Here is a 25,690-nt window from a genome sequence, read left to right as displayed (position 1 = left end):
GGACTATTATCCTTGGCTCTCATTCTTCACATTTATAGACAGCAAAAAATCACTCACTCACATGAACGACTAAGACTAAAATTCACTCATTCACATGAACAGCTAATCACTCACACTATATTATTGGTGCAAATCTATATTTAATGGCATAGCCACCCACAAGGCTAAGGTGAGCTATAGCCCAGGGAGGTTTTCTGTAAGGATAGTGTTATCCATGCACACATTTTTACTTCTTACACACCTTTCTTAATTGAAGATGATCACTGACAAAATATTAATAAGATTGTGTTGGAAGTAAAAATGGGTTTGTTAATATATCTATTCTTTTGTAAACTCATGCTTATATCCTACTCAATTTCAAGACATTATTATTTAATGTATATTTAGTAGAGGATAAGTAGTAAATAATACATCTTAGACTAAAAATTATAAATTAGTTATGTCTCCAGTCCCCCTTTATCCTATTCTTTAGACCATTTACCCTATGTAATTTAGCCTCAATGCGTCTTACTCAAGAAAAGAAAAATAATTTCTTTAAATCCACAATTAAATCTCTATCTCTGCAATTCCTTACCTTCTGTTGTAATTTTCCAATGAATGTCACATTTGGTACGTTCTTAATCTCTTTATTTACTTATTCTTGATTTAATTAGTAGGTTAATTATTGATATGGTCCTTGAATTTATGGGTTAGGGTTATGAATTTGAGAATAGTTTATATTATATTGTTGTTCTTTTATATTGATTATTATATAATTTTATATAAGCAAAAAAATAAATTTATGATTTTATGGTACTATTTTCAGCTAGCCCACCCAATAAAAAAATCTTGGCTCCGCCCTTGTCTATATTAACTCTAAAAGAAGTCCATACGCCATCATCACACAATACAATTTATTCTAATAAACTCTTAAAATGTGTGCATAAATTTGGTGCTAGGTTGGGACACAAAACAACATGTCCAAATTAAGTCCATAAACATATTATTTAATACGGAGGAGAAGAGGCCAGAAGAGGAAAAGAGACCTCGTCCTTGAAAGCAAGGGATTGTCACATATCAAAATAAAGGAGAGGAGGAAAGGACTGGAAGATTTATAATTACTAGATGCATCGGTGACAGTAACTGGATAAGTGTAGTGGTTGGGGTTTGAACATTAGAGATGGGAAGCGATAAAGTTCTAGACGACTTTATTTTTCCTTTCTCTTCGATCTGTGATTAAAAATTAAAATGGCATTAAAATAATGGACGATGACCAATAGAAGATAAACCCAGATTTATTCCATAAGCGATGCAACTCCTGTTACTCCTCTCTTCTCTCTTTTTTCCTTCTATATAAAGCCCCAATAGGCCTTGCAATTTCTCATATCAAAGCAAAGCAAAACAAGGGTAAGCTATTAGGGTTCCCTCGACGGTGAGGTACCGAGGATTAGTAGAGTGATAGATTGGGGTTCCCTTCCCGGTGAGGTCGAGTAGAGCGACCCTAGAGATTAGGGTTTGAAACCCTCCATAAAAAATAAAAAAAAAAGAAATGTTCCAATCTCAGAGAAAATTTGGGGGTTTGGGGATAAACAGCTAGGGTTTTTTGGAGGCCTCTCTCTCTCTCTCTCTCTCTCTCTCTCTCTCTCTCTCTCTCTCTCTCTCTCTCTCTCTCTCTCTCTCTCTCTCTCTCTCTATGTGCTGCAATATTGAAGAGAAGGGGTAAAGGGCGGTGACAGAAGAGAGTGAGCACACATGGTACTTTCTTGCATGCTGGGTTCATGCTCGAAGCTTTGTGTGCTCACTCTCTATCTGTCACACCCACCTATCTCTCTCTCCCTCTCCGAAGCATGTTTGTTTTGTATATTTGCGTTTACAATTTTTCATGAATTTTCTGCTTATAAATTTGCTCCCAGAAAATAACTACTGATCTGACGGAGTCGATGGGGGGTCTAGACTGGATCATTAATTGCATCATGTTGTCGTGGTTACAGAGACTTATCGATTTCGACATGTCGGTCTCAAACTATGTAGGGATTGGGGATTAGGGTTTCTTAGGGTTTTTATTTTTATTTTTTATTTATTGCCATCGAAATCCCTTTTTATTAGGCATTGAATTGGTTGCTAACTTCGAGGCCGTAGTCAGAAGCAAAGAAAAATTATCCCCGTTTGGTAGGCAGGTGAATTTTGGTCTCTCTTACCATAATTGGTACAATACCATAAGGTTGAAAGCTGAAAATTTATCTTTATGGACACAAAAGCTCTGAGGTCAGATCTGACTTTCATTAACGAATTATGAACTGTATTCATCGTATCAGGCTTCCTTACATGGGTCAGAACAGTCGAGACACGAGATCGATATGTCATATAAACACTCAGATCTATGAGGTAAGTTTCTTTTTTTTTTTTTTTTTTTTTTTTTTTTTTTAATATCTTGATGCAGTAAATATTGCAATGGTAGCTCTTGTTGGCCTAATTTGCAGCTAAATCTGGAATATCCTGGTGAAGTGGAGTTCTTTTGGAGAAGAATTTCCATACTATACATATTGGTTGCCATGATAACGGTGTATATGTGTCCGTCTTTCGTTGGCGTAACTTCTACCATCAGGTTGTTGATCGTGAAGAACCCCTTCAGCATGTAGCCCTTTCTTCCTTGGGGCAGATCTTGTAGCTTGAAACCATAGCTGTTCTTGCAAACAGGCACTGGTGATTTGAAAACCTAGCAGTTTCTAAGATTTATGTAATGCTGTTGTGACAAATTAACTGTATTTATTGGAAACATATTCAATATTTCATTTATCCCAGACTGTTTTTGAAGTTTTCTTCCACTGATTATGTTGATTAACATCTGGAAAGATAATTTATGTAAAATAAAAACTCGAAGAAAATAATAAGAACCTTTCTGATTGATCCACGGATTTTCCAATGGAGATCGATACCAATATAACTAATTATCGATGGTTTTATCTCATTATTGGATTTATTTGATTGATTGATTCGTAGTGTAAGTGATTTTGTTCTAGCAAATAAGTAAAATACTGGTGATTGATTCGTAGTGTTTATTTCTCCGGTCTAGTGTTATTTCTATTTATTTGTAGATAAGAGCCTAATTTTACCTCTCATTCATTCCTGTTCAAATGAGAATTCTATGTTTGATTTCTTGATGTTTTATGTTTATTACAACATAAACTCTTAAGGGGAAACTTGATATAGGTCCAATTTTTTGAGCCAATAGTAGGAATAGTCCAATTTATTAAAATAAGTCCAGTTCTGTAGTATCCCACATCGCCCGTAAGGGCGTGGTCTTTGGGCCTTATATATCCATTGCCAACCTTAAGTTTCAACTAGGCCTTTTGTGGACTCCCTGAGGGGAGAGCAGGCGCTGGCTATGGCTGAGTACCGGTCCACAGAAACAAAACCGTGCGGTAGCTCTGTCTTCGGGCAGGGAATGCCAAAGCGGACAATATAGTTGGAGCTGAGGGTTGGGATGTGACAATTTGGTATCAGAGCCAGACTCACGGTCGTGGTGTGCCGACGAGGACGTCGGGCTCCCTAAGGGGGGTGGATTGTAGTATCCCACATCGCTCGTGAGGGCGTGGTCTTTGGGCCTTATATATCCATTGCCAACCTTAAGTTTCAACTAGGCCTTTTGTGGACTCCCTGAGGGGAGAGCAGGCGCTGGCTACGGCTGAGTACCGGTCCACAGAAACAAAACCGTGCGGTAGCTCTGTCTTCGGGCAGGGAATGCCAAAGCGGACAATATAGTTGGAGCTGAGGGTTGGGATGTGACAAGTTCTTTAAATCTTATTATTTTATTATCAATAATTATCTCTTAAATGATAGGATTTATTATAAAAATCAAATTTCTTCCTAATTATCTCTTTGATTATTTATTTATTTTGTTCTTTCTTGTTCTTTATCCCTTTTTAAACCCCATTTATAGATTTTATTTTTTATTTTTATAATCAACCTATATCACAGGTTAATTATATTTATCTACCTATATGATAGATTCTTTTTTATAATCAAGTAAGATTCATGAGTCTTGCTTGTAGATATATTATGTTTTTTTCTACCTTTTAGTTAAGTTTCATATCTTACTTATAGGTATGATATACATTCATATATTTGTTACTTGAGTTAGGGTAGAAGGGTTTGTAGATAGATTTATGTCAATGTATTTTTTTTTTTTTTTTGTTATAAGATATTAATTATATTTTTTGGGGTTGAAAATTCATAATATTAGCAGATTTTAATTGATTTTTAATATTTTTAGAAAATATAAAATGAGCATTAAAAAAATAAATACATATAATTAGGTAATTGGACTCACTCCTAAAAATCATCTATGTTATTGGACCTGGATCTAAAAGCCCCCAATTCTGGTACTTCATGAGGTGATACTGTATTTTTGGTCCCGGGTCCAACAGTATGCCAAAACATAGCTTGTGGCACCAAGAAATGCATTTGATACTTCTATTAATTTGTATTTTAGGTAATAAATGGGAAGCAAACGTTTGTTCTTTGAAATCTGTTATTTATGTTCTTAGTCATATTTTTGTGTATTTTATTATGAAAAGTGATATTTTTTATACAATGATATTAATATCGAACTCATCATTTACTAGTTTCGAACCTAACACTTCTCACTTACAAGTGATAAGAAACACTACCAAACTGTAGTACTAAGTGTAAAGAAAAGTTATAATTAGAGGTCTATTGTTTCTGTTATATACTAGGTCCATTTATATGTGGATATTATCATGAAAAGTAATTATTTAAAATCTCATTATTTATCATAGATTGAAAAAGGGAAATTTTATTTGAACCCATCTAACCTCTTTCTACACCCAACTTAAATTCTAAATGTGAATTGTCTATTTTATCCTATTGCATAATTACCATCAAGTACAAGATGAAATTAAGAATAAAACTAAAATTTATCAATAAACTCATACTCAATAATCAAGTTCTACCATCACACAATCTTTATCCTACATTCATTCTGACTAAATTCCTAAGAGTTACCATAAAACCCTACAATCACCTAATAATCAAATCCGGTTGCTTTTCGTTTCCTCTCTAGCTGCATGTTAACTCCATCAACAAGAGCAATAATTACAAGCAATATCACCACAAGAAACAAAAGAGTCAGAAAGCTTTCAACACATCGAAATGTTTTCCATGTCATTACGAGTGCATTTTTAAAGTGTGAGTACTCTTCTCATTATTTGTTCAGTTCTGCTTCCAATTCAACTATGTATGCCTGTAAAAGCAGCATATATATATATATATATATATATATATATGTATGTATATCACTCAAATGAAAATTAATGCCATTATCCTAATTTGTTTTTGTCACGCCCCTGCCCAAAATATATATTTTTGGGGAATATTATTGGTGATAGGCCCAAACTAAACTCTTGGTTAGTTAACTACCATTAAACCTGATTCTCTACTTCAATTTCCTATCCCTCACATTAAATTCATGACCAACTTTTAAATTTTCAAGCCATAAGGTTAATACTCAAATTATTTACCAAATTCCTTTTCTTAGTACCAATTCTCAACAAAGGATTTATCTCAATGATTTACCTACCACTTATCATAATTCTTTAATTATCTGTCTTGTTTACAACCATGATTCATAATTAAAAATTTAAACACCAAACGTACAAATTTATTCTCACTTTGTCACTATTTCCTTTTACAAAACACTTCCCATTCTAAAAATTGTTTCTCGAGTTATTTGAGGCTGCATCTAACACCGTTAGACTGCCTACGTACCCTTGAGCGGGATCAAGCCTTTCGCAATTCACATTTCCAAAATTCAACCCAAATCCGATTATATTCAATTAATCCAACATATACCATAATCGTATTAATATTCAAACCTCAGCAGTTAGATCTCACAAGTATAATTAGAATAAAAAAATTCTTATAAAAACACAATGTTGGCTCCCTGGCCGTGCGCCGCTGCAAGCGCCGCCGTGGGTGGCGGTCGGCCGCCCCGACTCGCCGGAAAATTTAACTATTTCTAAAAATTCTCAAAAATTACAGAAATGAAGATCTCAAAGAGTAGAACAAACTTTATACCTGCGGCCAAGTCCAATTTAGCCTAGAAAGGCTCCAATTTGTCTCGAACCCGCCGGAAACCTTATAATTTGGGTGACCTTGATCCATGTCCTCCGGTGTTCCACCGCCCCATCCAAGGCTTGGAACATGCTCTTGGGTTCACAAGGAGTCCATGGATAGTGGTGGTGGTCGGATTTGGCTTTAGAAAATGGCGGATCGCCGCCAAAGAGCTCTGGCACACCCCGCACCCACCGTGCCAATTACACGATTTCCACACCCTTTTATCTTGAGTTTTTGGAATGGATTGGGTAAAGGGGAGGTCTTGAAATGATTTCCCAAGGTTTGATCGACGTGATTCGCCGGGAAACCAATGAAAATCACCGAAGAATATTAGGAAAATGGGTCGGGTCGCCAGGTCTTTGTCATCCGGTGTTCCCCCATCTCTTTCCTTTTTCTCCCGGTTCCCTCCTCCCATTGGTCACCCCCCCCCCCCAACAATTCCTTTCTTCCTTTTCTCCTTTCTATTCTTTTCTTTCAATCATAGTCGTCCATCACTCATTTTTTCCTTCATCCCAGCCACACACGTGGCACAACTCATTGCTCCAGATTTTCTGGAGCCTTCTAAAATGAAGTAAAATTACCAAAATATCCCTGACTTTAAACGTTAATAACTTCTTCGTTATAAATCCGTTTCATGAACGGTTTGCGCCTACACGTTCGAGAGATCAAGCTCTATTCAAAAATATAAATTGTGGCTTCGAAAGCCCTACGGATTTTAAATTATTAATTCCCAAACTTCATAACTAGTTTAATTTAAAACTAAACTTAAATGAATTAATATAATTTCTCCAAAAATAACATAAAATCTCAATAATACAAAACCGTAAATTATAATGATTTCTGAAAACAAAACTTTAAAAGTTCTCGATTAAATTCTTCATAACCATAAATCGATTTATTTTCGATTTTTCCCACATATTCACAATTATGAATATAAAATTCATATATTTAAATTTTCAGGGTATTTGTGACATCTCACATCACCCAGGGGAGTGATCCTTAAATGTATATTCTCATCTCTACCTAGCACGAGGCCTTTTGGAAGCTTACTGGCTTTGGGTTCCGTAGGAACTCCGAAGTTAAGCGAGAAGGGGGCTAGAGCAATCCCATGATGGGTGACCCACTGGGAAGTTGCTCGTGAGTTCCCAAAAACAAAACCGTGAGGGAATGGTAAGCCTAAAGCGGACAATATCGTGCTACGGTGGTGGAGCGGGCCCGGGAAGTGATCCGCCCCGGGCCGGAATGTGACAAATTGGTATCAGAGCCTAACCCTGGCCGCGTGTGTGCCGACGAGGACGAGGGGCCCCTAAGGGAGGTGGATTGTGACATCCTACATCACCCAGAGGAGTGATCCTTAAATGTATATTCTCATCTCTACCTAGCACGAGGCCTTTTGGGAGCTCACTAGCTTTAGGTTCCATAGGAACTCCAAAGTTAAGCGAGAAGGGGGCTAGAACAATCCCATGATGGGTAACCCACTGGGAAGTTGCTCGTGAGTTCCCAAAAACAAAACCGTGAGGGAATGGTAAGCCCAAAGCGGACAATATCGTGCTACGGTGGTGGAGTGGGCCCGGGAAGTGATCCATCCCGGGCCGGGATGTGACAGTATTACAGTTTTTAATAAAAGTGATATGACTGGAGAAATCAAATACAAGATATCTGTACACCAATAAATGCTCTTAACCACTAACATTTCATACTATTTTTCCACATAACGGAAAAAACATTGGGGTTATGTAGTATTGTGACAATGATACGATTTCGAGGCCACAAAAACTAGTTGTTTTTATGCTCCATAATACTAATTTGTATTCACGGTGATTAACTTAAAAATATTTAACTTACTATTAAGAGCTAGTTTGGTATTGCTGTGTTTTTTTTAAAAACAATTTCTGTTGTATTGTGAAAATAAACAAATGTAAAATAAAGTTGTTGAATGTTTGGTAAACTTTTTTCTGTTAAAGTACTTTTAATAAAAATAAAAATAGGAAGTAGTGTCTCAGTGTTTGTTAAATTTTTATATAAATTGCTTTGAATATGAAAATGACTATAAAAGATATGATATTTAATGTGATATAATAATTGTTAAAGACAATAATGTAAGGGCAAAAATTGTAATTTTGTAAAGCGGGTATACTTGCCATTTGAAAATTTCATTACATGAGCACTGATTCTATGCTTTGAAAAAAAAAAAAAAAAAAAATTTAGAAGCATGGTACAGGTAGACCATGTTTCTACTTTTCTACTGTCATTGATAACAGTTTTTTAAACAAGCACTTTTTTTTTGTTTTACCAAACACATTTAATATTCCAAATTTTTTAATAAGCTGCTTTTTTTAAAAGTATCACAATCCCAAACTAGCCCTAAAGAAAAGAAGAGAAGGTTTACACCCAAAACGCAATGCAATGAAAAGAAAAGCCCTAAACACCAAAGCAGTCCGCCATTTGCAAATTGCATGATTCTTAGCTAGCAAACCATGGTTAGCCACTAAAACTAGATGTTCTTTATACTCCATAATACTAATTTGTATTCACGGTGATAAGCTAAAGACGATTTAACTAACTGCTTCATGAACCAAATTAAAGGGAAGAAGAGAAGGTTCAATCCCGAAACGCAATGGGATGAAGAAAAAAAACCCCTAAACGCCGGAGCAAATTGTCACTTGCAGATTGCATGAACCTTGACCATCAAACCACGAAAATGAATTAACCATTATACCTCGCTCTTATTATTCTGTTTTATTTTACACACTTTTATTTACCCAACAAAAAGAAGAAAATTACACAATTGAAGGTGATAGCTCTCCTTTCATCCAATGCCTTCAATAGCAACTCAAACAACTTTCAAGAAAAATTACAGATTTTAGTTCAAAACGTGACAACAAAAACAAAATGGCTGGAATGTTGAACATTGACTGTATTTCTTGATGTAATCTGTCATAACAGAAGAAAGAAATATAACTATCGAGTCACGAAATTCCGCTACGCGTGGAAGTACAGAATATGTAGTGCTCCCCTTTCGACATGCTCCGAACCATTCTCAGGGAACCAAGATTTGATGATGCTTTGTGATGAAGGAGAAGTTTCCATAGGCCACTTATCGACTAGCTTGAACCCGAATTTGGATGCAGCTGAAAGTATGGACGGCTCGTCTACCCGACGGAAAATATGACAAAGGATTAGGGCCGGTTTGAAATCTTCAGCGGTGCTGCTGTCCGATGAAATCAACTCCTTTGCAGTTTGAAATAAGGGCAAGATTGCTTCAGCTACATAAGTGACGTCTGTGCCGAGGATGATATCAAAACCTTGAGAATTAGCTTCCTTGATGGCTTCTATATGATCTCTATTTCCCCACTCTAATCTTCTTGTAATCAGTTTGTCCAGAAATGGCGGTCTAAGATTCGACTTGACATTTTGCGTCAGTAGGTCAAGTGCTTTTGAGTCACCATCAGTCGCAAACACAAGGTCAGCAGATCTAGCGGCAACCATAGAGCAAATACCCCCGGAGCCACACCCCAACTCCAACACCTTTTTCCCGCTGACAATAGTTGGATTTCTGGTTAAAACAGAAGCCATGAACCGAGCTGATTCCCACAACATTAAACCAGTTGATTTGCAAGTGTGTTGATACACTTTGGATAACACTTCAATCTTGAAAGTCCAATCACCTAGCTCTAGCTCAATTACCTAAGAGCAAGAATGCCTTAAATGAGTCGAGCCGCAACCTAATAAAAGCTTTATTTCTGCAAACAATTATGAAAATTTAAGCATATTTGTAGAAGGAAAAAAGACGAAACTTTACCTCGTTGTCATTGGAAGGTAAGACACCAAACATGTCCACCGCCACACCGTCGGAAATGTCAACATCCAAATCATTCACAGGTTTCTTCAAGATATTCTCATTGGCCTCTTGCTCGCTTTTCTCTTGACCAAGATGATCTACTTCGGTTGCTGCTTCCGTTTTGGTAGAGGACTTTGTATCGTCTGAAAGGCGGAATACGGCTTGAACCCAACGTCTGGAGTAAAAAATACAAGAATTACAATTTGATCAGAGAAGATTAATTAATAGAACAAAAACCCAAAGGAACAGCAGGATTTAATCAAAGTGACAATCCTCATCCACATACAGGACACAACCTACAAGTGAAAATAGGATCGTTTACCGATTCATAACCAACTCCCTTGACCGGTTCTCAACTTGTTTGCAGCACAAATCAAGTTCTTCGACATCGAAACCATTATCTTTAAATAAGCTTGTCAAGAACTCATTAGCAAAATAGAAAGCACGCTGAAATATAATAAGGGATCACAATCAAGCTTGTGAACGGAGAAAAAAGTAGCTCAATGTACAAGCATGTGCAAGAAAACCTTACAGTGCCATCACCCCTGACATAAAAGTTTTCACTTATCTTTTGGTCCTTGCATTTCAGTCTTTCCTGTCAATTACCAATACAGTTACAAGTAAACTTCCGTATCTTATAACCATCTTTCAAAAGGGTAAAAAAAAACAATCAATTAATAATAAGGATGAATTTCAAAATACAAGCATATTGGAGAGGAACCTGAGCAAGGTCACCAGTAGCATAGTCACGAAACAGCACACAACCATTTGGCTGGGAAAAAGGAATCCACAAATTTCATCACATATCAGGAGGCATACACTAATTCTGTAAAAAGAGCTGCTTGAAATAAAAGTTTGTTAGAATCATCAGTTACCTTGAGAACTTTCTTAATATTTTTCAGTAACAGAGGCATCTTCTCTGGAGACACTGCAGATAACACAAAAATCTACTTAACAAGTCAGCAACTTTACTAAGTAAAAAAGTTCACTCGTCAAATTTAACCACTTGGGAAAGTTGCTCAATATGTTCAATTCATATACCATGGTTACAATATCCACAGACGATGAAGAAATCTGCTTGCTTAGATCATCAATGGTAGGATCACAAACAAATGCGCTAACACGGGTATCTGTGAAGTCTTTATGCGTCTGCAATAAAACTTGTCATGCATCACTTGTCATGGCTATTCAATACCAACCACCAACCTAAACTGAATTTACTATTTTTCGTCTACTTGCATTTTGTTAGTCAAACATATTCAATCAAATATCCTTTGCCATGGAATCAGCAACTAAATGTAGAAGGAAATCATACCTTAACCAAGTTAACAGCATTTGTTGAAAAATCGCATGCATGGACAAAAACATCTGGATACATCGTTACCAGTGGGAAAACAGTGTTTCCAGCTCCACAGCCAACCTGTACATTGAATACAGTAATCAATAATCCAATACACAACGTCCTTCCAGGAAAATGGTCAGAGATCCTCTATATAGAAACATAAAATAGATCAGCGCATTTCACAAACTAAGATAAATACTTTGCCACAAAAGAGAAGTAAATTATATTTCTTCCAAATCAAGTTGAGGCATATATGTGACATAATGCCACAAGATCTTTACTGATACAGAGATATTAGACAACAACAGTAACATGCATGACTGGCACACTAATTTACCTCTAAAATGACTTTCCGCCCAGCACCCTGATAGTCAAAAAGATTAAAAAAAATAAAAACAAAAGTTAAAATCTTATGCAACTGTTGGATGGATATGAAACTACAAAACTAAGAACCTACATATATATCTCCATCATAATTCTTCACTCACCGAAAAATATTTGCCCCACTCCTTGTCCAGGTAGTGCCGATCTTTAAAGAACTGATTAAAGAAATTCGCAGTTAGTTATTTCGCACCAGGCAAAATCAAAACTCGGATATGGGCACCAGATATTGGCACACAGAAGAATGCAACAGAGCCTAATTTTGGGGGCCCGGCAACCGCAGAAGTAGCTATGGTGAAACTTACTAACCGAATAAGTAATTGAAAACACACCTTGTCTTGATGCCGCTTGTAAAACACATCCCAGTACTTCTTGGCATCTTTTTCATACTTTTCTGCCAAAAAGGGGTTTATGATCAAATGTAAGCACCAGCAAAGCTACAGAGGCGCAAAGTTTCTTTCTCTTTGTCATCGAATTTGTTGAATTGGGATTTTAGGTTTTTGATTGTTGATCGTCTATGACATGAATTAGCTGCAAATTTCGATACTTTTACAAAAATGTGATGATGGGTTGTTCTTGTTTTGACTGTTTTGATGCAAATTCGATGATAGGTTGTGCCGGTTTCTGATGCATTTTTATTGAATTAGCTGAAATTATTTTTATTTGTATTTCAACAATTTGAGGAATTAAAAGAACCATAATTTGGCAGTGAGCTTATTACAAAGGACAGAACGGGTTTCTAATAATCCCCTTTTCTCTTTTGCTTTCAGATTACTTCCATTTTAGGTCCCCATTATGGCATTATCACACTTTTTTAGTAACGCTTTCGGATTACTAGGATTACTTAAAATGAACTTACATGTGGAGGGCGTTTTCCAAATAAACATTGAGACAGATGTTTTTGCTTTTATTGATAATGATCATATGCGACGTGAAACCTCGCCGGCAATAATTGTAACTTGTTTGTATTGACAAATTATAAACGACATTAATTTTGTCTACCACCTAAAAGGATTTGGTTGTCTAAATTTTTCTAGAACCTTTTAACCTTTCAAAACTTCGTCGCTTTCCCGATAATTCCTGGCTTCCTCACTGAATGTAAGATATATATATAGAGAGAGAGAGAGAGAGAAAGAGTACCTCTCCAGAAAGAAGAGAGAGTATCAGAGGTGGAGTAAATCTGCAGCCTTGGGGCTGCTTGCTCTTGCTCCGAAACTACCTTGACAGTGGGCGCCATAACCTCCAAAGCTTCTTCCGGAACAAAAGATTCTATATTTAAGCCGAATCCGAAAACAAAAATACGAAATTCAGCAACAAAAACGATTTCTGAAAATAAAGCTGAAATTTGAAAACAGAGCGATCCTGCTACCGAATTATCAGCTTAAATTAATCGATTTTTGAACTTTTGAAAAGAACAAAAAAAATATTTAAATTTGATCGGATTTTTGGTTTGGAAACGAAGGAGAGTTGTACCTGTTGAAGTTCGAGGTGCAGGAGACGACTGGACGAGAAAGTGGGAGAGAGTTGACTGCTGCAGGTGCCGTGTAGTGTAAATAGTAATTAGGGTTTTGGTTCAGTGTGTCCTTTTATGCGCCGTTTATTTTTGGTATATTTCAACAAATTTTCTTTTTAGGGTTAACAACTTTACTCTCTTAACTGTTTTCATCTTCAAATTTTGGGAACTGATTTTTAATGAGTCAGTTCGATTAACAGTTTTGGTTTTTTCCATTTTACTCCTGCAATTGACTGCTGTCATGCTGACTCACAATCAGTGTTTGAAATATTCACAAGAGTCTTGATATTTTCGTCAATGTATTTGAAAAATCAAGGATTGATATGAAATGATGAGGTGAGATTTAAATATCATCTTGTATACGAGAGATATAAGAAAATTAATAAATACTGACGATATTTACCAATTTACTATATATATATATATATTTTTTTTTTTTTTGCTGGTACTCATTGCAAATTTTGAAGTTTTGAATTTTTATTGAGAAATTTTATTTTCTAATTTCGACTAAATGTGAATAAGTCTGCAAATTTTCATAATTTTCATGACTTGTCGAAGACAATCGATATCAACTTCGATATGCATATATCCATTCATATTTTCACTTATATCGATATTTTAAATGCTGATCACAACTTCTCTAATCATTAGAACAAATTCGTGGCAAATTTGTGAGACTTATTTTCTTCGACGTTTGACACATTTCACTTATTTTGTAAAACACAATGATTAATTTGGCTAAACTTAAAACACAGTAATCAAAAATAGATTTGCAAAATAAATTGACAAAAAAGGCTTCTAACCCTTTCTTTTATTTTCATTCATTTTTCATTTGAAAGTTGTTTATGCACACAACGTTTTTCTCATGCTTAACTTTGTTCATTTTTAACATTTAAATTGAATAAATAAAAAACAATCGATAGACAAAAGATACACTAGTGCAAAATTAGAAAATGGGTGTGCATAAGTTATTCATATTCTTATTGAGTCTAATTTTTTTTTTTTTTTGAATTAAACAAAAAGTAACTTAGCAATATTTATTTATTAAATAAATAAATTATTTTCAAATTAAATACCAAACGATCCTTATATTTTTTATTTTTTTGTTTTTTGTATAAAAAAACAAATTCACTGTCCTGACGAGCTGGACTAACAATAATTTCTTTTGATTATATAAAAAGAAATATGGGTGCGAAAATTTAGCGTTATATCGGATGGTACACACAAGTAGTATTGAACTGTTATTAATTTGCAGCTGGTTTTCTACAATCGAACTGTTTCTCCTCTATCATATAACATCTGAAATTCCGATATAACATCTTTGAGCCAAATAATTACAACCAAAATATTAGAGCCAATATTCAAAATTATAAAACCGAAAAATAAAAAATGATGACCTACACAATCGAAACATGGGAGCTACAAGGAGTGTTCTATTTGCTTCACAGATCAGTGAGTCTCTTCCTCTGTTTGCAAAGTGGGGCTTTTCAGTTCCCTTTCATCAGTGTTGGGATTATCAGTTTCTTCAACAACAGACGATACGCCATTTTCCACTGGAGGCACGTCGCCGTTCTCAGTTACGTTCTTTTCATTTTCATTTTCATTTTCATTTCCGTCTCCATCACCAACAGGTTTCGGGAGTCCTCTCGATGGAGTGGCGACTGTCAATAGGCGGCCAATCCCGTCATATAAATTCTTTGCATCCATTATTAAAGTAGCTCCACCAGGGTAACAGCGGCCAAAGCATGTTGCACAATGTGGGTAAGTGACCTACAAATGCGTTTGAGAGATATAGAGGATGTCGATGTTGTCTATAGATAAAAAATATTAGACAATATGTAGCCCTAGTTTGTTTATATTATACCTCAATAAATGCTCGACAAAGTGAGAGGAAAAGTCCAGACTCGTGTTCTTTCAGCATCCGATTTGTATTGTACCTCAGTAAAGAATCAGAAACAGCCTGCAACCCCTTGATTAACTCTTGAGCAAGCACATGCTTCAAACTTATTGGTGCACAGGGGCGGAGGTCATTCATCGCTGCAGACACACCTAAAGCCACAAGAAAGAGATATATGCATAAATGCCTGAAAAAAGAGAGCAGAAATCGGCCATTCCTCTGGAGTATTATGCAATAGCCGGACCTACTAACACTTTAGTTTTAAGAGCAACCATGAAATATATGTCCCACATTACAATTCAGTTATGCAGTTTATATAAGTAAACATGGGAACCTACTTTCTTTCTTCCAAATGTCATCAATGATATTAGACCATCTATCATTATTTTGTTTACTAAAGTAGGCAACTAAAAACGAACAAAGCACACAAGATGAGAATTTCGGTGGGGAAAAGGGCAATTCCTCAGTAAACATAGAAGATTTAGCTGAGAAGCTTACATAACACTTACCATTAACAAAGACAGCAAGAGGTGGATGTTCCATGAGATAAGATGGTGGGGTTACATCGTCCTGATTTTCATCACCATGACTATTCGATGAAAAGCCAACTACTGGTAGTGGGACCCAACGATGTGAATCCAAGACCACCTGGATTTAAGCACAATGTCAATTATTTGCATTTTTAATCATAGAGACACTGAATTCAAATCATCAATTATCCATTCACCTCAAAATTCTCAACTGCTGCGCTCATGTTTTTTGAGAACAAGTTGAGAACTGCCCTGGAAAAATAACCAAGGTCAACATTCACAACGAAGAAAGCATAGGGTATATAGTAGTCAAGATAAAAGGGGAACAAGATCTGTACTCTTCGAACAGTGATGGCAGCAATCCCCGAAAATCTAGCCCAACCCAACCAAGTCCCATAGCACAATACTGTCGACCATAAAAAGTAAGAAGATCAAAATAAACAAACAGAGCTTCTATTACTCTTAAATTTCAACGATATTTAAAGGAGTAGCATGACCGATTTACGAGTGAAGCTTTCGTTTTTTATCACGTAAAAAGGTGACGAGTATCATTTTAAACGAAAAGTTCAATGAATGGTGATACATCTTGCAAATCATGGACTATTAAAGAAGCAACTGTATTCAGGCATGTATTTCCAGTTTATAGCTTGATGCGAGCATGTGCAGAATGATAATAAATATAACAGAGGATGCTCACCATGCATTGATCCAAGATATTTGATAGAGATCCGCCTTCAGTTATCTTTGGAAGCAGAATTTTAAGAGTCTTAAGGTGTGAAGTAATTATATGCATAGCCCAACTGAAAAGAAGGCCACCGTCATAATTTTCTTCACTGCCTGATGTATCATCAGCAAATATTGCTCTATATTGGTTAACAACATCAAAAAGATGCATTCTATGACAATTTATCATCCCCTTAAGGTATTCATAGGCATTTCTCTGGTCCAAATCCTCCAGAATTCCAGTAAGCCATGCCTCCCGACATCTCAAAAACTAAAGCACAGAAAATTAAGGTCAGATACAAGAAAGCCTAGATTTCCAGAGAGGATTACTCAATGAAAGATGTCATTTGAAACGTTACTATTTTCTTACCTGTAAACGCATTTCGTATTCACTAAATACTCCTATTCTACGTAAATATCCAATAATGCGGAGACATTCAGGTAGCTGCAATACACAAAGATACACCCACAATTAAAAAAATTATCAAATTCTGCAATCAATGTAATAAAAAATCATGCTGCACCACTAGACACGTATGTTCATGGCATTACACAATACCTGAATATTTGAACGAAGTTTCTGAAGAAGCTGAGAAAGAAGAGATTGAGTAGTCTGCCTGACTTCAGCTGCCAAAGCCTGAATAACAGGCAATCTTACAGCAGAATGAAAAAAATAAGTCAACGAACCAAGAGATCCTCAGTGCATTGCCTTTCACAAAATTGAAATTGGAACGTCGTTACTACCAATTGACAAGGAGAATAAGGGGGCAAGACTCACCTGGGGTGCATGGTCGAAAGCTTGCAAACAAATGCTTCTAAGTCAAGAGCTTCATCGTAATTTCCATTCCTCACACATCTGCGTAAGAACCAGAATGAATTAAGCATACAAAACTTATCCAATGGCATAATCAGCTGCAGTAAGAAATACAAAATTCCAAAAAATCATGCTCGGCTACCATCAAACAATCCCATTCAGTTCAAATTCACTACTGATGAAACCAATTCACTAGAATGAGAACAACAACATTTTTCTATCCAATCACTCGAGAAACAAAAGAATGCATTGTTTCGGGGTTTTTTGGGTTCGGAAACTAAATCCAAATCAGATTGATGGGTAATGTAGCAAGGATTTATACCACATACAGTAGTAATACAATTCAAACCAATGATGTTAAACAATATTTCAAACACATACGTATCCATAAGCTGAGGAATTTCAAGTAAGTCGAGCAATGTACTGTGATTAGCTAGCAACGTCTGGTTCAATTTCCTCTTTTCCAAAATCTGCTCCGCAGATTCAACAAACTCGGTGCACCCACTCATCAACTTCGGCGTCTCCTCCAGCTACCAAAACCCAAAATTCCAAGTCAGCATTTCAAAAATGCATCATAAATTCAAATTAATTAATTAATTAACCAGAAAATAGAGTTAATTCATTATTACCAGAGACTCCAGATGTTTGTCGATGGAGGACACTTCGTTTCGAATTGCGACCAATGCATCGGAAGCGGCAATGAACGCTCGGTAATTGGCCACCGCCACCTCCTGCATTTGCCGCTGTATTCGCTCCGCATCCACCCGAAGAAGCTCCGGTTCCTGAAAACCCGACCCGATAAAAAGAAATCAATTTTAAGTTCGATTAACCAAACGAACGAACCATGAGAGAGGAGGGAGAGAGAGAGAGGGAGAGAGAGAGGGAGGACCTTGTGGAGGCGATCGAGGGTGAAGGAGAGGAGCTCGGAGACGTAAGGTTGCTGGGAGGCGGAGGCCAAGGGGAGGAGGCTAGCCACCGCGGAAGAGTCGTCGGCGGCATTTTCGGACTCCATCATCGGGTGGTGGAGCTCCGAATTGGGTGGAGGTTTTCGGATCTCGGACCCTCCGGTTAGTGGTTTGGGATGCGTCGGAGGGAAATGCAGATTTGCAGATCTGCTGCTGCTGCTTTGGAGTTCGTTGCTCCGTTTCGATGGGGTGGTTGTCTTGTCGTTTGATTTGCCGCGATTCGGATCTGGATCCAACTATTTGCTGGGTTTATTGGGCCTCTATGGGCCCAATCTAAGAGGTAATTCTATGGTTTTTTCCATTTTTCTTTTTATTTTCCAGTATTTAAAACAAATATAAAATAAAATAAAATGCCATTTTTTCAGTTTCATTTTAAAGTGATACAGAGCATGACTGAGTTTCATTTATTTTATTTCTGCTTGAGAAATTTGTAATTGTAACGATTACACAGTTCTATAGTGTTATCAATTCACGTGTTATAACATGAGTGGATTGATAATAACGTGACAATATAAATCACTAGAAAACTTTTCTAGTTTCTGAATAGATTTTCATATCGATTTATACATGATTATTGTCTGTTTAAAGCTGGTGCGGTAAACCATTTTTTACCCTAATTTTTGGTAATTATATACTTGATCAGGCATTGGACATGTTATTTTTGAGTAATTTCAGGTTGCTAGGGCTGCATGCCCCTCTGCAAACACAAGTTCGGATCCTCATTTTTATTATTTAGATTATATTAACGTATCGCTCGAAGTAAAAACATGTTACAGATCACATATTAATTCTCGTTGAAAGGAAAGATTAATTAATTAATTACAAACAAAATCAAATACAAGTAGGAGTAGGAGTGTGTGTATACATCACCCAAGATTTGGTCTATGCCTCTGTACTTCTCACCAAAAAGAAAACACAAGCTGAACTAACAAGATGAACAAAAAAAAGACATGAACAGAGGAAGGAGAAGAAGCCTCGGAGGCATAAAAGTAGTAGTAAGGATGTGAACTGTTATTCGCCACTCCTCCTCCTGTTGTTTCTGTTGTTGGCACTGGACCAGCAGGAGGCATGCCGTAGAAGTACCTAAACCGAGGAGGAGGAGGAGCGCCTTTCAAAGGATATGATGGGGGGCATTGTTTTGGCGGTGAGGGAGGTGGCAAAGATGGTTGTTTTGGTGGCGAGGGAGGTGGAGAAATGTAGTAATATTGAGGTGGAGAGTGGTGTGCTGGCGGCGGTGATTGTAGAGGTGATGGCGGTGGACTTGAAGGCTCAAGTTGAGGAGGAGGAGGTGGTGAACATATGACTGGACATGTAGTGCAGTCACTGATGCATATTAAACCAGTCTCAGGGTCCACCGTTTGATCTCCATATGTGAACCTGGAAAACATGATCATCCCGAAAATCGCGGCCATCAAGGACCGGGGAATCCATTTCCCTACCATGGATCTCAAAGCTCTGGAGTTGGCCATCTGACAGAAGCATAACCTTGAAAACTGACCAAGTTGTGAGGTAGCCTTCAGAAAATTTTGTTCTTCTTATCTACCTTTTTATACAAACGTATGTATGGCTCCTCCCAAAAGTTTTGATTTAGATGTTTCAGGAAATACGCACCAACAGAACGGGTGAAAATCTCACATACAGTTCTGTAATAGCGATGGCAATAGTGATGGTATCACCGACTATAATTATCTAACAGTTCAAGTACAATTGATATTGTTGAGGCGCAATCAAAATATGGTTTTTGGGGATGGAATTTTCACAAAACAGACAATAAAGGGGCACTAAACTGTGACTTACATACGGTCTGCACATTGTCTGTTTAGTGTACCCGAGTTATCTTTTTTATTAGGAGTTTGTAACCAGTTTTATTTCCGCTTTTCTTTGTAAGATTCTTTCAATTTCATGCGAGAAGGAATCCTAAGAAAAGCTTCAATGACAATCTAATCCTCCACCTCTAGCTTCTACTTTTTTTTTCTGATGCCTTTCTGCAAGCATAATCCACCTTTGTGTGGATCAATTCCCCCCTTACAGTTGCGGTGCACTTTATGCTCGTTCTTTAGTTATACCTTTCTTTGTAAGATGGATCCACAACCCTTTCACTAACTTTTTGCACTTCTAATTCACCTAACAGAACTCGCAAACTTGCGAGTAGCCAAGTTGGTTGAAGCAGTATGTTTTCATGGCCCATTTGCGCCCAAGTTTGGATTCCACGCCCCATAGTTTAGATTTGATTAGATTAGATTAGATTATTGTTCGAGTAAATAAAATTTACTAACTTCTTTTAGGCTGGAATTTTCACTTTAAGTATAAAGTCTTGCAGGTTTCCTTTTGAGTCACCACACCTTAAATCTTCTCAAACTTCAACTGCAGAGGGAAGTGATCATCTTATAGTCAAAAAAAGGAAAATATTATGAACAGGCACAGCATGAACACAAAGAACAAATAACAAAGATTTTCTAATCACAAACCCACCAAAGATTAGCTTAAACCAATCAGTGAAAGAAGCCTAAGAATATCAACCTCTTCTTTTTCCTTATATCAGTTTCCTATTATCTACAAACACTCCAGTTTCTTCAATTGTAACTAGCTTTCCGGCCTTTCGTTCCTCACATCATCGAGTGGTTTTGAATTGTCTTCATCTTCTTTGTACTTCTGCACTATGTTTCAACTCCACCCCCGGAGCTACTCTTATCCAGTGGCTCCTGGTTATTCAACAATGTAGCATAATTAAGGCGCTAGCAGATGAAAACTAAATTGAAAAGAGGACCGCAAATTGTTATTAGCACTCCAAAATAGTTATTCTGCACTCATGTTTCCCTCCCTTGTTTTCTTCAATTAGAAATGAGTGCGGGATTACTATTTTAGAGTGTCAATAGCAGCATCCCATCGAGTCTATCAGTTAATGTTACAAACCTGACTAGTTGTAGGTGACGTTCTTGATGTGGAAGGACGCGACGCAGAGCTTCGAGTTGGACTATAATTGAACCCAGGAGGAGTAATGTCACCAGTCCTTCCAAAGTCTCTTAACCGGTTAAGTTCTGGCACTACAACTGTGCCAAGATCGGGCCTGTCCTTCTTCCTTAGCTCTGTGCATTGTAATGCCAAGTTAGCGAACGCTAGAGCCTCTTCGATTGGCCAGTCGGTCACCACTGGATCAAGCATCTCTGAAAATGTTCCCTTCTCGATGGACCTCCTGACATGATGAGCAAGTCCCATGGCAGGCTTGGCTGTGATGATTTGGAGTAGTACTATCCCAAATGAGTATATGTCCGATTTTGTTGTTAACATGCCAGTTTGTTGGTACTCAGGATCGATGTAACAAAATGTTCCCGCGGCTGCAGTCATGTGGTATTGTGTCACCTCGTCTGCTACAGATGGTGGAACTAAGCGTGCTAGCCCAACATCACTGATCTTGCTCACGAAGTTCCGGTCTAATAAGATGTTTGCTGGCTTTAGGTCACGGTGTACAAGGGGTTCCGGCTTTGCTTGGTGAAGGAAATGAAGCGTTATTGAAATCTCAGAAGCTATTTTGAACCGTCTCCTCCACGAAATTGGGGGGGTGTTACCTCTTCTAAATAACCGGTCTTCTAAGCTGCCGTATTCCATGTATTCGTATACTAGGCATCCATATTCGGGGCAGGCACCAAGGAGGAGAACCATGTTAGGATATCTCATGCAGCTCAGGACCTCAACCTGCATGTCAACGCAAAATATGTCCTTGATAACCATTTTGTTTTTCTGATAGTATAACGTTTATGTAATGTTCCAAATCTCAAAACTGTATCAATAAGATACCTCCTGTTGGAATTGCTTCCTCCCTTGAGCAGCATCAGGTCTCAGAACCTTGATGGCAACCGGCGTGTGATCGAGTTTTCCTTTGTACACAGGTCCATATCCACCCTCACCAATTTTATTCGCTTCTGCAAATTTTTCCGTGGCTTCTTCAATTTCTTCTATGGTGTACTTCCTATACCGGACATCATTTTGTGCCAAAGCATTCAACGCCCGGATCTTCTCTTCTGCCTCTTTCTTTGCCTTCATCTCTGCCTGTCTTCTTCTCTGAACTTCCATCCCCGCCAACTTCTGCGCCGCCTCAGCTGCTTCAATAGCTGCTTTGCACTTAGCCTTCTCCATTTCCACAATAGCAAGGGCTGTCTCTTCAGCAACCCTCACTTCATCGAACTTTCGCGCCTCCTCCTGCTTCCACTGACTAAGCTCTTTAGCCTTATTTTTTGCCGAGATTGCTTCTTTGCACGCCGAGCTGTACATGTCCATTGTTTGCTTCAATTCGAGCTTTAATCTTCTCATTTCAGCCTCCAAATCCCGCTGTAATCGATCAAGCAGTTAACAGCCAGATTATTCTTTTATCTAGGCCTTGATTATAAATTTTACACTACCAAATTACTGATCAACTTTTCCTACAAGCAACCATTTAATACAAACTTACTGCAGATTGTCTGGATGACTCCTTGGGAGAATTTAATGCACTACAGAAATCGAAGCATTGGTTTGTAATATCCATTGACCCAAATAATGGCATTGACAAGTCACTTTCATCAGCATTCGAAGTGCGGCAGCTAAGCGAAGGCCGTGCTGAAGTATGGTTAGCCATGTCGAGATTAATATCCAACGAGAGATTGTTCGGAGCACTCCTTGTCCTCTCGCGCACCGCAGGCATTTTCTCAGATCCTGGAGCTTTCCACCCTCCCCTTGATGCAGGCTGTCCTCTGCTTCCACCAAACAGCATTGCAAAAATCATGACTTTCTAGTAATAAGAGAAATTCTCTCTGCATGACGTTTTGTCTTACTTAAAGACATGACACGTTGAAGAAACCTCAAGCATGTAATTAAAAGAGATCAGAGTCGAAGAAAACTGAGAAGAAGTGAGATTTTCTCAACATGTCATCCTGAAGAGGAAAGTACGTACCTAGCTCCGTTTTCAAATTCATTATGATCTGCTGGGATATAAGGTGGGAGTCCCTGAGATGATGGCTGTTTTGGTGGAGCTGCAGTATTAAGCACAGGCCTCTTTGCAGTTCTTGTTGACAACATCTTCCCTTTCTGAATTACGTATACCGAACAGAATTCCGGTGCAAGTTTTACAAGGCTGCTGGACACATCATTCCCACTTTTGAACTTCCTGTGAACAACCACAGCATCAGAATGTAGCTTAGAGAGAGAGAAAGAGAGAGAGAGAGAGAGAGAGAGGAGAGAGTGAGAGAGATTTAAACCTTGTAAGAGCATTCCTTGTTGATGCACCAACTACAATACTATTGAGGTAGTTGCAGTTGATATATTCCAAAAGTGCTTTTGCAACATCACTTTCATCAAGGATAACCTCTTTCACTTGTGCCTAAAATTAAAAACAAATCAAACCATATTGAACCCTGTACGCGATATTATGCGTAACACATTGTAGACTACATCTCTGACAGAAATGATGTAGGTACGTACCCCTTTACGAGCGCAATATGCACGGTAAGGAACGAAAACGCTATGTCCATTATTATCACCCTCACCATCACTCTCTGCATAATTTCGAAAAGAAACAAAGAAATCACGTCGACAAGGCCAAACAATGTGTTTTGAAAATGAAGCAGAGAAAATAGAGGGTACCTACGATTGTTTTTGTGATTGACATGGATGAGGATGACGTACGGAGTGGTGCTGGGGATTACAAGATGATCGATAGCCCACCGGACGGCATAGTTGCTGTTCTTGTTGTCCTTGTCGACGGCCACGGCGGTTGCATTGATGGGTGGAACAGCGTCGTCTGAGGAGTAATGGGAGGCCATTTTGCGAGACGCCACTAGCGCAGCACTAGCACAAACACGCACCAATGCCGCTGTCAATGGCACCACCCTCCACGTCCAAAGCTCCGGGGAAGCTTGAGACGCAAGAAAAGGGAAAAAGGGAAAGAAGAAAGGATGAAGGTTGGGTGATTAGGGTTTTCTGTTGGTGTGGTTGTTGAACTGTAGAACGACATGTTTGGCTAAACATAGAAAATGTGACATAACTAACTTTTGATTGACTTTCATCCGTTGCTTGATTTAGGCAATTTTTAAGCTGGCCATGACCAAAATCAAAGAAAACAAAGGGACTTTTGTTCACTTGATTAGGTTTGGATTTTTCTTGAAGCTTTTTGGGCTAGTCAACAAACAATGAGAGAAATGGGACTTTGAGCGGAACGGAAATCTTGTTTGTTCAACAAAATTTGTTTAAGGATTGGTAGTTCTTTGATGAGGGCGAGTATTGCACAACGGAAATGTTGTTCTTTGGTGGCTAAAAAGTCACAGGTTCAAGGTATGGAAACAACCTCTTTGCAAAGCAAGATAAGACTATGTACGATAGACGTTCCTCTCGCCTCTCCTAAAACGGAAAGCCTTGTTGGCTTGAAGTCGCCCTTTATTGGTAGTTGTTTGATATCCATATTGTACAGAGGTTACGAATTACAAGTATTTGACTTAAATGGTGGCTATGAAGATACAAACTATGTTTACAAATTGTGACACAAGTGGCTTAATAAAACAATGAATCGTAGTATTCAATTCAAGTTAATCTCTATTTTTTTTTACTTTATAAGAGAATAACGACCAATTCTTAATTTAACGGACCATCTTTTTAATATTGAAAGATACCTTAAATTCGAATTTCTTTTAATATTGATTAAACAAAAAAGATTATCTATTCAAATTTAGGATGCGCTAATATTCATTTATAAGACATTTTATAATGACCAGACCAACCCGACAAGTATTAGTCTTTGTTACTATGTGCACTTCAAATATTATGATTCTCTGCTATTTTGCTTACTCATATTTCTCAAAACTCTCTTGAATCGGTACACTATAAGAAAAGTTTATGCGATAATGTTTTTGCAACGTGACAGTACTACAAATAGAACATAAAATGTGTTTTCGAAGAATAATTTGGACTTTGAAGAACCTTTAACATGTTATATTTTTCGAATTTTTTTGATCATTTTACAACATGACATGATTATTCGCGTATAAATTTTTCTCCCACATTAACAAGAGTCTAAAACAAATTTATTTGGTGTGCGAATTGAATTTGTCCAAAATTTTGAGATGTTTTCAGTAATTTAATTCATGACATATTGATTCCCTAATTACACATTAACACGTGAAGTAGTAATAAAGTAGCATTCATTATTTTTTCAAAAATACAAACCTTGCGAGAGATTTTAATGTGTATAAAATACAGAACGATACACTACATATTATACAATGAGAGAAACATTTAAAAAAAAATCATATAATTTAGATAGAGAATTGTTATTAGCACTCCAAAAATCTCATTTGGCACTCCAAACTTTCTATAATTAGAAAGAAAAAAATACACTTATAAAAAATATAATGAGATTTTTGAAGTAATAATAACGATTCCTTTAAATAATCACTGAAAACTTCTCTTGACTACCACATCACCTTGCCCGCGGATTGGCGGGAGCCCTGAGAAAACATTAGGAATCGACGTCGTCTCCAACCGGTGAGTAGAAATTGAAAAACCCTTCTTCCCCAATTAACCAACCGGAATTACCGAGATAGCA

The 25,690-nt window shown here is 37.4% G+C and overlaps 4 protein-coding genes and 1 long non-coding RNA gene across 7 annotated transcripts; 1 reads left to right on the top strand and 4 right to left on the bottom strand.

Moving 5' to 3' along the window:
- The first annotated feature begins 1,374 nt into the window (after window positions 1-1,374).
- On the top strand, window positions 1,375-2,798 carry LOC148695277 (uncharacterized). Its single transcript, XR_015965728.1, has 2 exons — window positions 1,375-2,156; window positions 2,295-2,798. It is a non-coding gene; the product is annotated as an uncharacterized LOC148695277 (long non-coding RNA).
- A 6,018-nt stretch (window positions 2,799-8,816) lies between these two features.
- On the bottom strand, window positions 8,817-13,382 carry LOC137717611 (S-adenosyl-L-methionine-dependent methyltransferases superfamily protein). 3 transcript variants are annotated; one of them, XM_068457026.2, is made up of 13 exons: window positions 13,152-13,382; window positions 12,819-12,947; window positions 12,011-12,072; window positions 11,786-11,836; window positions 11,635-11,661; window positions 11,271-11,375; window positions 10,997-11,104; window positions 10,831-10,902; window positions 10,677-10,727; window positions 10,488-10,550; window positions 10,278-10,402; window positions 9,917-10,130; window positions 8,817-9,801 (listed from the first exon to the last, which is right to left on the bottom strand). In XM_068457026.2, the coding sequence occupies exons 2-13, from the start codon at window positions 12,913-12,915 to the stop codon at window positions 9,097-9,099; spliced, it is 1,680 nt and encodes a 559-aa protein (XP_068313127.2). In that variant the 5' UTR covers window positions 12,916-12,947; window positions 13,152-13,382; the 3' UTR covers window positions 8,817-9,096. The 3 variants fall into 3 exon arrangements, with proteins under 3 accessions (XP_068313127.2, XP_088555003.1, XP_068313128.2); XM_088698877.1 differs by having other exon boundaries at window positions 12,011-12,067; XM_068457027.2 differs by having other exon boundaries at window positions 12,819-12,929; window positions 13,152-13,285.
- A 1,027-nt stretch (window positions 13,383-14,409) lies between these two features.
- Window positions 14,410-18,336, bottom strand: LOC137717753 (conserved oligomeric Golgi complex subunit 8). The gene is made up of 12 exons (XM_068457217.2): window positions 18,045-18,336; window positions 17,785-17,937; window positions 17,537-17,685; window positions 17,120-17,197; window positions 16,901-16,994; window positions 16,712-16,786; window positions 16,316-16,612; window positions 15,957-16,024; window positions 15,816-15,870; window positions 15,598-15,736; window positions 15,056-15,240; window positions 14,410-14,961 (listed from the first exon to the last, which is right to left on the bottom strand). Exons 1-12 carry the CDS (start codon window positions 18,168-18,170, stop codon window positions 14,641-14,643), a joined length of 1,740 nt encoding a protein of 579 aa, XP_068313318.2. The 5' UTR covers window positions 18,171-18,336; the 3' UTR covers window positions 14,410-14,640.
- Window positions 18,337-18,914: 578 nt separating this feature from the next.
- LOC148695276 (uncharacterized) lies at window positions 18,915-19,990 on the bottom strand. Its single transcript, XM_088698393.1, has one exon. The coding sequence runs from the start codon at window positions 19,587-19,589 to the stop codon at window positions 19,020-19,022; it is 570 nt and encodes a 189-aa protein (XP_088554519.1). The 5' UTR covers window positions 19,590-19,990; the 3' UTR covers window positions 18,915-19,019.
- A 495-nt stretch (window positions 19,991-20,485) lies between these two features.
- LOC137718561 (U-box domain-containing protein 51-like) lies at window positions 20,486-24,059 on the bottom strand. Its single transcript, XM_068458114.2, has 8 exons — window positions 23,741-24,059; window positions 23,575-23,648; window positions 23,352-23,473; window positions 23,048-23,260; window positions 22,568-22,847; window positions 21,916-22,446; window positions 21,034-21,813; window positions 20,486-20,822 (listed from the first exon to the last, which is right to left on the bottom strand). Exons 1-8 carry the CDS (start codon window positions 23,913-23,915, stop codon window positions 20,778-20,780), a joined length of 2,220 nt encoding a protein of 739 aa, XP_068314215.2. The 5' UTR covers window positions 23,916-24,059; the 3' UTR covers window positions 20,486-20,777.
- Between the last annotated feature and the right edge of the window lie 1,631 nt (window positions 24,060-25,690).

This window comes from Pyrus communis, chromosome 8 (genome assembly GCF_041283825.1).
Source record: "Pyrus communis isolate YQ-2024b chromosome 8, ASM4128382v1, whole genome shotgun sequence".
NCBI lineage: Eukaryota > Viridiplantae > Streptophyta > Magnoliopsida > Rosales > Rosaceae > Pyrus > Pyrus communis.
Note: the sequence above shows the minus strand (reverse complement) of the source record. Positions and strands in the feature narration are given on the sequence as shown.